Source organism: Theropithecus gelada, chromosome 1 (assembly GCF_003255815.1).
Source record: "Theropithecus gelada isolate Dixy chromosome 1, Tgel_1.0, whole genome shotgun sequence".
NCBI classification, from domain to species: domain Eukaryota; kingdom Metazoa; phylum Chordata; class Mammalia; order Primates; family Cercopithecidae; genus Theropithecus; species Theropithecus gelada.
In genome coordinates this window covers 163,153,691-163,169,017 of record NC_037668.1, presented here as the reverse complement: position 1 = coordinate 163,169,017, position 15,327 = coordinate 163,153,691, and the positions used below count along the sequence as shown (strand labels likewise).

The following is a 15,327-nucleotide window of genomic DNA, read 5'->3' as shown; positions in this document are numbered from 1 at the left end:
GGACCCTATCTCAGATAAATAAACAAAGTGAGGGTAAGGAGCTGAGTATGGGGGGAAGGTTAGAGGAAGGGAGAGAGAAAGGGGCAGCAGCTAGATTTAAGAACACACCAAGTCCTCATCTCTAATCTCAGTCATGATGAAGGGTCCCTGAAGTTATGCCTCAACCATGTTAATTTGGTTCAAAAGGCTCCAAACCACATGCTGGGCTTTCATTCTCAAAAGCAATCCATATGTGCCTTTTGAGAGCCTGGCGGTTATATTCATATGGCATATTTAGATCTTAGCCAAGAATCAGACACAGCTCTCCTTCCCTGTTGCTTTTCTCCATCATCCTTCCACCTGCCCCCCATTTGCTCCATGACTGCTGCCTTTCTCATTTCCTTTCTTGCATGCAAACTAAAAACAAAAACAAAAAGTCACGTGATTTCTTTGTCCTACTTTTCTCTCCTCTGGTCTGTCTTGTCTCTCTCTGTCTTGTCTGTCTGTCCTTTTCATGTCTCACTCTCTACAGAACCTCCACCAGCTAAAACAGATTCAAACCTTGAAGCAGATGAACGAGCAACTGCAGGCTGAGAACAGGGCCCTGACCCGAGTGGTGGCCAGACTCTCGGAGTCCGTCGAGTCCTCGGACACCCAGGAGCTCTAGTTCTTGTCCCTCCTCTCCAACTCACTTCCCTCCTCCACTACTCCAGGCAGGTTCAGTCTTCTTGTTAGTCCCAGAAGCTCTGTGCTCATCCCCTCCATCCGAGCCTCCATATGCAGGTTCCTGTAAGGCTTGTTTATCTGCAGATGGAAGCAGCCAGGACTGAGATCATAGAATGGGACTTAACAGCCTAGGTCAAGGGAGGCAGTGAGACCTCAACTGGGCTACCAGTATATTCATTTGGTAAGGTCACCACATTACCTTCTCTTCCCCTAGAGACCGAGTATGAATTTGTTCACTCAGCTACATATAGGTATACACAGTATGTGCATATACCTATGTACATACACATGTACATATTTCATTGACAGGGTCATTGCCAAATGGAGATTGATCTTTCTTAGACAATAGTAACCCAAGTGCAACCCGCTCCCCTGGAGCAGTTGGGGTTGGGCCTTGGGTAACCAACGTCAGGGGCTCTCAGTCTTGGCTGCAAGAAACATCTAGGAGCTTTTAACATATACCTATGGGTGTATTTTAAACATATACATAGCTTTTAACATATACACATAGGGATGTCTGGGTCCGTCCCCAAATAATCAATGGTCTGGGTTGAGACCCAGGCATCAGTGTTTTTTCAAAGCTCTCCTGTTGATTCTTTGTACAACCATGGTTAAGAATCATAACCCTTTGGATACCAGACGGTCCTCATGGGTGACAACATTACTGATGGAGAGGACTAAAACTCAAGGTTGGAACTGTTCCTGCCCAGCTCCACTACCAGCAAAAACACTCTCCATCCCACTATTCAAGCATAATTAGATAAGCATTCTTTGCCTCCTTCTGCGGTAGTCTTTGCTTTCTTCTCCCTCCTTAGGAGGCATATCTCTCATTCCTGTCACAAATCTTTGGGCCCTAGAGATGTGCCCCTCCCTGTCCTTAGTGTGTGGGCTGTGAGGCAGATCACAGCCTATATAAATGAGACCCTCATGGAGCCAGGCCCTCCCTAATGGGGCCAGCTTTGCAAAGGAGATGGCAGGCAGTGGAGCAGAGATCAGAGATTTATTTTCAACTGAGAACCAAAACTGTGCTTGGCAAACTAGAGCCTTTCCCTGGCTATGGATCTGAAAGACAAGCTCACAGACAACTGGTTTTTCTGTCTCAAGATGGTATGATGGGGTCACCACTCCTCTGAGATGAATTTTTAATTGTCAGCAACAACCTAATTAGTCCTGGCCAGAGCCTGTTCTTTCTTTCAGCCTATTTGCTTTTGCCTTCAGCATTAGTAGCTGGCAACTAATATCCACTAGAACTGAATCACCCGAATTATCATAGGACTGAGCTAATATCCCGCTGTAGATGCTGTCATAGGCAGAAAAAAAATTGAAAAGGAAGTCCTACTATGGCCTGGCTGTAAGCAGCCACTGTTAGGTCCAGACTCCATGCTTTAACGTTAGCCTCAAGATTCCTGGAAATTTTTACTTAGGGCAAACTAGGGACCCCCCAAAAAAATGTCCCAGTTATTTTTAGTATCCCTTTGTTGCAAGATCATATAGGATATGGGGCAAAACTAGATCTCATGCTTTCAGTAGTTAATAACCTTAACAGTTGTCATTTATTAAGGCCTGTGCTGAATACTTTATATAGTTTTTCTCATTTTTTCTCCAAAACCATTATTGTAAAAATGAAAAAAACTGAGTCACAGATTAAATAACTTGTCCAAGGTCACTCCGAGAGTAAGTGATAGAACCAAAATTCAAACCAAACATGTCAGGTTCCAGAGTGCAAACTTTTCACCGCTGTAATATAAGCTGTCTGCATATTTGGCACAGTTTTCACCATTTGTTAAGCATACGGCCCAAACAATGCGAGAAGGATCTATTGAGCGACTACACTGTGCCCCCAGTATTACAGCTGAGGGAGGAAGGGCAGCATTCTGCTTTCTCAGCACTGTGACTTCCTTGTCAAAGCCTAACTTCTGAAGAGCCATTAACCTACCAAAAGATTTTGCTGCCGTGAAGAAAGCCATTGCCTGGTATACGACCATAGCAAGGGTTAGCAAACTGTGACCCACCAGTATGGCCCATAAGCCATACAAATAGTCAAAAAAGAAATCAAAAGAAGAATAGTATTTTACAACATATGAACACAAACATTATATGGAATTCAAATTTCAATGTCCAAAATAAAAGTTTTATTGGAACTGAACCATACTCCTTTGTTTACATATTATCGTTATGTCTGTGGGTGCTTTTGTGCTACAACAGCAGAGCTGAAGAGTAGCAACAGAGACTGTTTGACCTGCAAATCCTAAGATACTTGTTGTCTGGCATTTTACAAAAAAAGCTTGCCGATTCTTGCCAGAAGGAAGGATGAGATAACTAAGCCAAACTGGCAGTGCAATCGAGAGATTTTGCTCTACCTTTTTTTTTTTTTAAATAGTTCCCTGGAAAAATCATCTTATCTCAGCATGTAGAGCAAACCACTTACCAACAAAATACCAGAGGGAACTCCCTTCCCACTTTCCTTGTAGTTAAAAGCAGGACAGCTCATGTAAGACTCATCCTGAGTCCCTCTCAACCTACGGCTAACCTTGCCCTATGTCTCTGAAGCTTTAGGACCCCTATAGCCCCTTCCTCTTTAACACATTCCTCAAAGACTGTAAGAAGTAATAGTTGAGAAATGTGTACTTAATTTTATTTGCCCAGGGTATCTTTAACACCAAATTGTGGTAAGCTCGGAACTTACAAATTAAGAAACAAAGATCCAGAGATTTAAAATGATAAAGCTTTGTTAAACTTCATACTTATATCGTACTTTTACATATGTTCTTATTTAACCATTATTTAACTTCAAGTGGATATCAGATAACACTGTTCATTTCCCCCTCCTCTGAGTTTGAACTTTGTGAGGCTTTCGCCCTGCCTTGATTTCTACATTCCACCTCTTACACTTTTTGCCACTCCCTTTAGATGTCAATTGTAGCATGTTGCAGCTGCAAAACTGCCTTGTCCAAATTTTTTTTCAAGGAATTGAGTTCTTAATGTGGAAATAAATCACTAAAACTCTACAAGACTCTACAAGTTGTTTATACATTTTTTAAGGCAGCTCAGTTCTGATTTGATGAGCTGCTAAGCAGGGAAATGTAATCCATTGCCATATATAGCTTCTTCCTACCTATGGAATCCTATTATGGAAATGTGGCTTTCACAGTCTCACTTATACCCAAGCTGCAGCCCCAGGATGGGGCGTTAAAGAGCAGATTGAACACAGAAACATGAGGCCACCCTGGGTTTTTTCTAAAAATCTCATTGAAATGAGTTTCCAAGCATTCAGTCTGGTAGACAAGGCTACAGGGATAGAGGAATGAAGGAGAGGGCAGCCAGACCTGCTTTGATTAAATCAGAGGTAGGAGACCAGGGTCAAAGGACTGCAACTTTATTTTTATATTTTCTGGATCAGAGTCTTCTTAATGAAGTTTGCAGATTATTTGCCTGCCCTCCCACAGTCATGAGAAGACTCACAGTGATTGTAGGAACACTCAATATCGCAAAGCTGAGTATGTATGTCAACACACTTCCACATCTGTTACCTCCTGTGAGCCTCGCAGAGTCCCTACCGTAGGAGAGAGTAGGACAGGGACTGTTGTTCTTATAGAAGTACAAAAATAGAAATGCAGAGAAGGTGAGTGATCTGCCTAAAGTAATAGATCACTAGTGACAAAGACAATGCTGGAATTTCAGTTTCTAGGCGTCAAACATTTTTGGTGTTTTGTTTTCCATCCCATGTGTAATAAAAGAAGGATCTTGGGAGTCAGGCACATTGGGATTCAGTATTAGCTTTGCTGGGTGCCTTGAACTAGTTCTGGCACTTTTCATTTCCTCATTTGTAGAAATTGGGATAACAACTGTATCATAGTCTCATGAGGCACTAAGGAGACCCTCTAGCATAGTGCCGTCCACATTATAGATATTCTGTAATTTTCCTTTTTTTTCCCTGATACAAATTATGTATCTGTGATGCATATTTGTGTACATACACATATATTTATATAATTTAACCTATATATTCCCTGAGAGATCAAGGAAACAGATTATATTCCTTAAGGCACAGTTAGATCTCCTAAGTGGTTAATAGCAGAGCCAGAGCTAGAACTAAATAGGCCTCATAACACCTCAGCCCAGGTACCCTTTACTGGGGGCATTACCTGCCCCTGGGGTCCTGTAGGTTCAAATGACTAGTCAAAGGACACCTGTATTGAACAGATACAAATGTAGCTTTCTGTAGCCTGCATAGTGGTGATACATTTACCAGCTGTCCTAAATCGCTCTTGCTGCCAGTGGGACCCACACATAAACTGTACCCTTATCAATATCCCATTAGGATTTTTCAGATGCACAGCATACTTGTCAAAAGTGCCTGATCATGTAACAAAAACTTGGACTTCCAGGATGGGACTTGAGGCTATTAGTTTTCCTTTTTTTCACAAGTTAGACAACAGTATGTGTAATGTTCCAAGATGGCAGAACTGATAAAATTGAGTTTCCACTCCCTCCCCTGCCTGACAAGCGTCTATTTCTGTGAATTACAATGCCATCCCCTAAAACTGCTGATAAGGCCTCTGGGTATCCTTTGGTGACTGTCAGTGGGGAGCTTTGGCAAGGATTAAATACATGCCTAGTGTTCACTGTGCCTGACAGCTCTGTGACTGTAAGTTTTCTGAGTTTTAATGGTTGAAAGTGGATATGTGGCCGGGCGCGGTGGCTCAAGCCTGTAATCCCAGCACTTTGGGAGGCCGAGATGGGCGGATCACGAGGTCAGGAGATCGAGACCATCCTGGCTAACACGGTGAAACCCCGTCTCTACTAAAAATACAAAAAACTAGCCGGGCGAGGTGGCAGGCGCCTGTAGTCCCAGCTACTCGGGAGGCTGAGGCAGGAGAATGGCGTGAACCCGGGAGGCGGAGCTTGCAGTGAGCTGAGATCCGGCCACTGTACTCCAGCCTGGGCGGCAGAGCAAGACTCCGTCTCAAAAAAAAAAAAAAGAAAGTGGATATGTATAGTATGGCCAGTGAGAATTTGGAGGATTATTCACCGAAGGCACCAAGTGGAGGACCCTTAAATCATCTTGTGCATATGGCAGGAAAGCTGAGTGCGGCCTCTGTGGCCTTTGCTCTTGTTTTTGATGAGATGTGAAGCAGTATCCTCCTTTAACTCTTCTAGTTGACCACCACCCCCTTTCTGAATTCTTTCCCTATGTCCTCACTAGCCCATTTTGGCTCTCTCCCCAATTTCTTTAGACTAGGGATGAGTTTAAGGGCAGGAGAAATTGAAAGTAGTTACTGATTCAATAGAATGAAAGGATATACAGTGTGAAATGTGAGGTCTGCCTATGAAGAAATAAGATATTACTGCTAAATATGCCAGCTCAAAAGATGGAGGGGCTATAATCTCCCTGAAGATTAACAATACCAACTCAATAAATAGGAAGATTGAAAGGAATTTTATCCCTGGGACAAGGGACCATGAGACACATTGTCTCAAAAGGCCCTGATCACCAGGTTGGCCTGGCCTGGTCAGGGAGGGCAAAGGAGGATCCTGCCAGGCTCTAACTCACCTTTCCCTCTGTCACCCTACAGGTGTTAACAGAACTGAAATCCGACAACCAGAGGCTGAAAGATGAAAATGGTGCCCTCATCAGAGTCATCAGCAAACTGTCCAAATAGGCTAGGCTCCAGATTTATGAGGAAACAAAGGGACAGTATTTGCTGCCCCCACCCCTCTTTTCCAGTCCTTGCCTTCCAACCAAAAGAAATGGATGTTTTGGTGGAAGGACACTTCTTTCTAACACCCTCTTCAGTCACCTCTATACACTTTACATTTTCTCTGCACTTTCAATGCCCTGTTCTTCCAAAACCCCTATCCCAAGTTTTATGACAGTTTTAATTGAAGCATGATTGTGATAATTCGAGCCATCTGGAGAATGCTCTGGGGAGTACACTAGGCTCAGCTGTGGACCCCTCAACTTCCTGCTGCTCAGCTACTTTGTCCACATTGGATTTGGTCCAAACATGTAAGGCTTCTACCCAAATCAGTATCCTTCAGCTTTTTACATTGACCCAGTGTCCTCTGATATAGGTGAGTCTTGTGGTAGCCACTCCAGGATCCTGATTGGGGTGCCAAGAGAAACAGCAGGATGTTGAATTGATCATCAGATGGCCTCCGGAGCTGTTAGCATCCAAGGTGACAGTGACTGCATTGAGGTGCTCTATTCTTCTTCACCTCTCAGGAACTTTTATTTTTTCTATCAACCCCAGTAATCTCCCTAACTAGTTTTAACCTTTATTCCTCCCTCATACCTAGCCCTTTCTTCAAGGCTCAAATGGCCCTGGCTTCATTTATTCCTTTCCTTTCTATCCTTTTATTTTTTTCCCTCCCCTACCCCCTCACTCAATGGTATAAAAGCTAGGACAGAGCACCTGACCTCAGTTGTCTTTGGCCATTGTGGGGAATCATTATTCTGGAGACAAGAAAATCATCACTCTGGTGCCTTGGTGGCAGCACCACTGCCCTGAAAGCTAGACTGTGGCATAAGTGTCAGCTCATTGTTTTCATCTCCCACTTCCCCCTTCAAAGTGATTTTCTTTATAAGAAAATCTGGCTCTGAATACCCCATTCTGCCTCACTTCCTTGACCTTGTTTTCCTCTCTTCGCTCTGACACCTGCTTCTAATGAGAAATGAAGTCAGTGCAGGGAGGAGTGAGAGGTGGGGAGGGGAGATTGTTGGGAGATGGACTAGGAAGTGGAAGCAGGCTGGAAAGACACATATGGTGAAGGTCAAGTATCTGAGGCCACTTGCAACATTGTGGCAAAGAAGGTGGAAGATAGCAGCCCACTGGACTGTGAGAATAGTGGTGAATTTGATTATTTCCAGTGGTTAGATTTAGCGGAGAGATTTACTTTCTTGGAAATTAATAGGGAAATGGCACTTAATAGAGGTTTAATGGAATGAAGTACTTTCAACCCATTGATGAGAGTCATGGAAGTTTAGAGTGGCAAGGCCCAGAGGTCATTAGGTCCAGCTTTCTATTATTGTGTCACAGGGACCCCTGCTACCACAGTTTTGACCCATAGGCATGGTCAGGTAGCCTCTGGTGGCTATACATTTATTACTCAAAAGTTGGGCAACTCTAATCGAGAGAGTTTTTCCTGATATCAGCTGAAGTCTGCCTGTGGATTCTCGTTGTAGTCCAGATCTACTATCTGCAACTCTTTAACAGCTCTTCAGATATGTGCAGTGGGTGGTCTCCCCCTCAGTCTTACTTTGAGCTGCTGTTACCCTAGTCCTTTCAGTCATTCCTCATATGGCATGCTTTTCTTACCTGTCACATCTTGGCCATCCTCCTCTAGACAAAACCAGCCTTTAAAATATCATGCCCAGGCCTGGAAAGAATACTCTACACATCCAGTGCAAAATTAAACAATTAGTTCTTGATGATAACCTAGCATTAATACTTACAGTATTTTCCTTTTGTAGGAGCTTTATCCCTTGGTTCACTTGAGTGTGTGAGTCATTAAATCCTCATCATTTTAGGGTTACCAATGATATTCACTGTTTAGAGTGGTTCATTCCCTTAACATACACTACCTCTGCCTGTTGATTCCTTTCCTGACATGACGTGTAGCTGTCCATGGCCCTCCCTCTGAAACATCACATGCTCTTTAAACTAGAAGCTGTAATTCAAGATCCCAATTCCATAACAGGAGATATGTTTCCTCTGACAAAACCCCATTTTTAGAGTATATAAAATTCTGTCTTCCATTTCCAACCATTTTTCAAGAGAAGCTGCTACTATCTTGGGACTTTGGATTATCATGGGAGTACTGTAAGTTCAGTTCTCAGGGAATGCTAAATTAGAGTAATAAGTTTTATATCTTTCACTATAAGCATTTCCTTCATTCTGGGAGAGGAAATCAACATAAGGTGTTGACTTATTGATTATCCTGGAACATTTTGAATATTGGGGAAGGAAGATGATACTGCTTTCTCAAGAAAAGAAAATTGGATTATTGGGAATACATCTTGACCCTTTTCCACTCAATAGACAAGGGAAAGGGGTTACAGAGAGTCCCCTCAGATCTGTTTGTGCCTTTCAAAAGCACTGGGGGCAGATTCTCAAAACTCTTAGATTGGTGTTGCACCCCTGCCACTTCACATGGCCCTTTCATGTTAAAGCTGACTTTTCTTGCCAGAAAGTTTTCCTTGTGACAAGAAATTTGCAAGCTTTTCAATCTCAGGAATACCGGATTCTATGGCCAGGAACTCATGAAAGTAAGTGTAAACTGTCCTAGGTAATTTCAGGTACTTTCTCTTACGCATTTAATTTTATTAGATGAACTGATTTCTGGTCTATCTCCAGAAATAAAATACCATTCCTTCACAACTGTATTGTCTGGAAGCCCCATGAGGTGGTAGTTATAGGCCTTCTACTAGCCAGCAATTCTCTCTGGATACTGGCATCAGCAGGTCTCCCTTTTCTTGTGCTGCTTGGACAGGTACCTACCACTGGCCTCTTCAGTGGCCACAATCCTCAGTCCTCACCTGCTGGTTTGGACACTCATGAGCACCCCAGGCAGCTCAAGCTGAATAAATAGCTGCAGACTTGGCCAACAACATGTGGCACAGGTTTATCACTTAACTTAGAGTCTTTACATGAAATATCAGAATGGGAAAGAGAATGTTCTTGGCACAACTCTGTTTTCATTAATTTGTTATTTTTCAAAAACCGAGCCACACCTTTGAAAGTAATGATTTGGCCATTCCAGAGATTCTGTGGCTAAAGTTTGTTTTTCCAGGGCTGCTGATCCCTTTCCAGATAGCTCCAGAGTGTGATGACCCCTAGCCCCATCCCAGTCTCTAGCGAAAGGGTTACGCAAATCTCAGGGTGTTGCCACTAAAGAATCTAAAGAATAGACTTGCTTTGGGCTTACTTAGTGCACTAGATTCTCTAGTGGGCCATTCTCATTTGATGTTCACTAGAACCTCCTTGTCTTCCAACTGCAGGATGTGTTTGCTTCTCTTCTGGGTTTTCTGTGGTTTCTGTGCTAGTTCCCACCCCAAGTTTAAGAAGACTTAGATTCATATATTGCTATCTGAGGCCACTAGTGAGATTTCAAGATCACTGTTTTGCAACATTTTACCCATTTCCCTTCCTCAAACCATGTGCTTATTAGATGGTTCCACTCAGGAAGCAAGGAAGCTAAAACTCAACTTAATAGTCTGTGGATCCCATGAAAGTGTGTGTGAACTACTGACCATTTCTCCATTAGAGGCATTTAATTGAGCCAAAGATGATGGAAGAAGAAACTCTCAAAGGCATGTACTTTGTTAGGTGTCTGGATTTTTGGCCCCTTTGCAGCCTCTCCTAGCGACAGACAGACACTGTCTCCTCTCAGAGAAAGGCCAGTGTTTCAGTCCAGGCCACTGGTGAGTGTCGGCACCCTTGAGGTGGGCATGGAATGAGCAGAAGAAACCTGAAGAAGAGAGAACTATTTAAAGTGTTGCCAGTTATTCAGCTTCCAGGTGGCTTTGCACCTCCAAAGGTGCAAAAAGGAAAAAGAAAGCAGAAAGGATTCAGCCTTTAAGCAAAAAGGAAAGGGAAATTCTACTCTACCGGATGAGCCACTGGTTCCACTGGAGCTTTTCAGTGAAGTAACACTGCAGGAGCCCTGATATCCTTCCCTCAGAGATATCATCAGGGGCCCTCAAACCCCATTGTTTATGCCAGCACTGACCGCACTTTAAGCACACACTTACCAATCAGAGGTGGTGCAATTGGCCTAAATCTAGGCCCAGTTATTATTGCAGATCTTAGTCACCATACTCTGTTGCCCAGGCTGGATTGCAGTGGTGTGATCTCAGCTCACTGCAACCTCCACCTCCCAGGCTCAAGGGATCCTCTCACCTCAGCCTCCCGAGCAGCTAGGACCGCAGGTATGCACCACCATGCCCAGCTAATTTTTGTATTTTTTTTATAGAGATGGGGTTTTGCCATGTTGCCTACACTAGTCTTGAACTGCTGGTCAAGCAATCCACCTAGCTGGGCCTCCCAAAGTGATAGGATTACAGGAGTAAGGCACCATGCCCAGCCCACCATACTGATTTTCAAGGCAGGGTCTAACCCCTCATAAGATGTGAGTTCTTCCAACCCAATAAGCAAGGCAGCTTTGAGGACAGAAAAAGGCAACAGAAAAAGATAAGACCCTAGAAGTCAGAACATCTGTATTCCAAGGCTACTACACCTTCTCCTTTTAGTCATGTGACTTTGGGCAGGTCACCCTCCCTGTCTGTAAAATGAGGTTGGACTGGATAATCTTTATGTGCCCTTTTGGCTTAAAATTCTGTGATTTATTCATTCTTAGGAAGATCAGAACATTTATTGGGATTTCTGCTTCAAAAATTCTTTCTAATCTCAAAAATCCAAGTCCAAAATTTTTTGTTTTCTTCTGGATTTAAACTGTTTAACATGAGCACATCAAGGTTGACTTCTCATCCTTGTTGGGAAGTGAATTTAATATTGAGGGTAATTGAATGATGTTGCAATGGCTTTCCCTCCTGATGGCTTGGTAAGAATATTAAAGCCTGCAGAGGTGGAAATTGGAGCTCATGGAGAAATGGATAGAAAGCAATTTGTTGCAGGCAGCCTTTGGACAAGTTGTTTTAATAGGAAACAGACCCGCTGCTTCATAGGTTTCCTCAACCACCTTTCCTCAGCTTTCTCAAAATGTGATCTACATTGGCTCTTCACACCCAAATAGCAGACTAATAGTTTTTCTGCTTAGCACCATCTGGTTCATTGTCTTGAACTCTGCCTTACAGCAGCAAGAAAATTTTCCTCAATAAGAACCTCAATCTTTAGTTCCATTGAGCTCCCCCTCTGGATTTTGGACTATCAGAAGTAGGAGGTTCTGATACCATTCAAGATGATCTTTCCTTCAAAGCAGGTCTGAAGAGGAGACTACCAAAGCAGTAAGTGTTTACAAACCCAGAGTCCACACAACCACATTGCATGGAACGGCACTTGGCTTTTGCAAGCCTCCTACAGGACCTGGTGTAATTGGAGTGAAAGGGCAGAGACCCTGGAAGTGGAGGTGGCTGTGTGCTGTGATGGGAAGAAGGAAGAAGGCCCAGGGGCTTTGGACATAGAGCGGGGTGGAAGCTGCAAGTACTGGGAAGGAAGAGAGTTTCACAGAACCAAAGCTTTGGCACACAGAAATGAGTTCTGTCTCACTGGTGACTTCATCCCTCAGGCTCCAGCTCAGCAGAGATTTTAATCAGCTTCCTTAATGGGTATTGACACTGCTCAGGAAGGAGTAGACCCTATCAGGGACAGCTATTGATCTCTTGTGTTCTGATTAGATTGGAAAATAGATCAACTTCAACTTCATTGTAGTCCAGGAACTGTTGGTCACAGCTATTAGAAATGAGGTGATTTCTGAGGCCTAAGAAAAAACACAGAATCTTGACCATCAGCCAGCAGCTGCATGGTAAAAGAAGATGCATTCACTTCTCCTTGGAGAGTTGGGGTTGAGGGCAAACATAGAACCCAGGTTTGGCTTACAACCCAGTGTCCCGGAAGCCCTCCTTCGGGAGAACTGTAAGTAAGAGGTGGGTGTGTCTAAAGACAATACCATTAATGAATGTTTTGGCCTTACCTAAAAAGGTTTAGCAATTTGGGGATAACTCTTGCATCTAGCTTATGTGTGTTCACAGGCACATTTGCTAGCCCGGAGCTTTTAAAATGAGGTCTGGCATATACTTGATTACAAATGAGAACTCAGAAACCAATTTTATCCAAGTATATTACTAAATCCTATCTTTTGTTTTTTTCCCCCTCCCTTCTAATCCCCCAAAGGACCTATTTGAGCCGTTCCCCAATTCATCTGCTTATCATTTTGGACTGTGAATCTGCCAGAGTGATATTTTCTGTTATTTCTCCTCCAAATTTTTCCCTGATGTTTCCAATAAAGATTTGCTTGGGTGGCCCCTTAAGGTGACATCAGGATGCTCTTATGTCCTTCCAGGATAAACATACACTTCACTCCTCTCCCTCTCACCTCCCTCCACATTCTTAATTCCTTGCTTTTCTCACTTGGAGCCGAGGGTGCTTTAGAGAGGTGGTTTTCCATGAATCAGCCAAGATTCCCGGAGAAGTTGGATATACCAACTACCACCACCACCACCACTGTCCCCTCTTCCCAGTTTCAAAGCTCCCTGGCTATGCTAATGTCCCCTCAGAGATGAGGTTTGACTTCTAGGCCCGTATGACTCCTCCATAGCCTGGCCAAGGAGACCATGAGTAGCCATATCTGGTTTACTCTTTGTCCTGAGACTGTTTATAGCTTAAAACAGAAGTGTGTCTTCCCAGCACAAACCTAATCAGTGTATCAGTGCATCTGGTGGCAACAGCTCAGCCCATTCAAAGAGCAAGGATTCAGGAAAGGCACACTGATGGTGGGGAGCCTCTTAAGAGCCGCTAATGTTCTCCCAAAATCAGAGTTGAGAGTCAGAGTGCCGGTCCCCTGGGCCCACTGTTCCTGAACAAGGGACATGCTAGGGCCAGAAGTAGCTTGACTCTCGCCTAATATCTGTGCCTTTGCCTGTCCTTTCTCCCATTCTACTGAAACCCGGAACCGAGTCCTGCTTGCCTTCTGATGAAGAGAGGCCACATAAAAAGAGTTTGGAGGAAAAAAGACACCAGGAGGCAGGCTGCGGAGTAGGAGAAGGTTCTGAGAGGATGCAGCAATCCAGAATACCTCCTTTTCTAGCCAGCATCCCTTGAACTTTTGAAAGGTTGTGCCTACCACTGGCTGGCACACCAGGCAATGATTTCTCTGCAGAAGGAAGGAAAGAATGTTTCACCTTTGCATCCTTCTTGGTGAAGATACAGCCTATGCTCAGTTGAGTAGTTCACACTCAAGACTTTGGCTTCATGGTTTTCCTTCCTTCTTGTCTTTGCCCTGACTTTGATCAACAGGGGTGAAAAGAATCACCCTGGTGTCTTCATGCCTCTCCCATTTTAGTGGTAGCATTTTGTGTCTTTACTCCACCCTTCACCCTATTTCCACCAAGGTTAACGCACCAGATATAACTTTTTCAGCTGAGTTGTATGGATTAACTTCAGTCCACTGTAAATACACCTGGGATGGGGTGGGGTTGGGGGGTGTTTAGGGAGAAGAAGCCAGACTTGCTTTGTGAACTGAATGTATTTTTATGCAATTTTGAGTGGCCTTTCAACCCTAAGATGAATGGTTTTGTTTTACTGGTTGTTATTATATAGTATTGAGTATTCTGTGTTTCAAAGTTTGGGAATAATAATATTCACATCTATATGATGCCTGTAAACACAACAGTATTTATAAATGAGTAAATAAAACTGTGTTTTAACTTTGTGACTGTCTCCACAGTTCAGAGCATGGGATTTATAGAATCTCACATCTGGGGCAGCCTCTTGTGATTTTACATCCTCTTTACCATTGGTGGGGGCCTTGCCCACCAGCCTGCTACAACTCCTGTCCACATAGAGGCCCCTTCCCCAGGGACAGCCACAGTGAGTCATGGCCACTGATAAGGGTCTCTGGTAGGATCAAGGAATTTCCTGAATGGAGTCAGGCCAAGGAGAAGCCTAGATTGGAGTTCAAAAGAACCATAAGAAGATATCAAGGTTCCAAGCTTCAAGTAACTAAGAGAGTGGTTAGTTCTTGGAAGACACCAGGTTTAAGTGACAAGGGTGTTGAGGCCATCCAGGTGACTACTAGCACACTGTGGTACCTGGGAAAGCTGAGGTCTAGGTGGTGATTTCCTCGGGCTCATGGACGTCTCCTGCCACCACCCTTAGTCATCTGCTGTATACATAACAGTCTTCATGAGGTCATTGTTTAAGTCGGGAGATCCAGAACTATTCTGTAGTTCCAAACTACAAATGTAGTTAACTTGGGGGTTATTGAAGGTTAAATCTAGACTCAAAATGAAGGCGCCATGCCCAGAAAGGAGCTGTTCAGGCCCGCTGGCAGGGTTTGTACGTAGGTGGCCAGGTCTGACCCCAGGCAGCCAGGATCTGGGTCTGGTTTCTGCATCCAGCAAGCCCTGCCTCTGGCTTTGCTCAGCCTTGTGTTTCCTGCCAAGCAGAAATCCCTGGTCACTGACTTGGGGAGAGGTCAGGGAGGGAAGATTCTTTTCCCCTGCTGTCACCCAGCTGTTTGCAACCCAAGCAGCAGCAGAACAAACACACTTGATGTCATGGTTGAAGAATTCAGTCCTGTCCTGGGGCGCAAAACAGAGGCAAAGAAGCATGACCAATGCAAAGGGTTCCTAGACTGCAAATGTTTCTCTTTCTGACCCCCACTGGTTGTAGTAAGGTCTGCAGAGACAGTATCACCTAGCTGTCACATGGTCCAGCCCTCTTCAAGGGAAAGAAGGCCACAGCCTATTAGCAGAGTAAAAAGCTCACATTCTCAGCCAGGAGACCCTCAGGTGGTCAATCCCAGTCCTGCTGAAAGGCTCATGCCCCTCACCCTACCCAGCCTCAGGGACTGAAGCAGCAAGACAGGATAGATGTTAAAGGATCTGGGCTCATGCTCCCTCAGGTGGGCAGCTCCCATCCCTGGCTTGCCTTCACTGCCCCC

General features: G+C 44.1%; 1 protein-coding gene across 5 annotated transcripts in view; it reads left to right on the top strand.

Annotated features, from left to right (window-relative positions):
* Positions 1-14,094, top strand: part of PPP1R12B (protein phosphatase 1 regulatory subunit 12B) — a 242,776-nt gene extending 228,682 nt beyond the window's left edge. For 4 of the 5 annotated variants that reach the window (XM_025384571.1, XM_025384570.1, XM_025384574.1 and 1 more), the window contains one exon: positions 6,282-14,094. In XM_025384571.1, coding sequence (XP_025240356.1) covers positions 6,282-6,368 — 87 coding nt within the window. In that variant the 3' untranslated portion in view covers positions 6,369-14,094. Of the gene's footprint in view, positions 1-511; positions 693-6,281 lie in introns of all 5 variants that reach the window. The other variant, XM_025384573.1, reaches the window with a different exon arrangement.
* Positions 14,095-15,327: the final 1,233 nt, after the last annotated feature.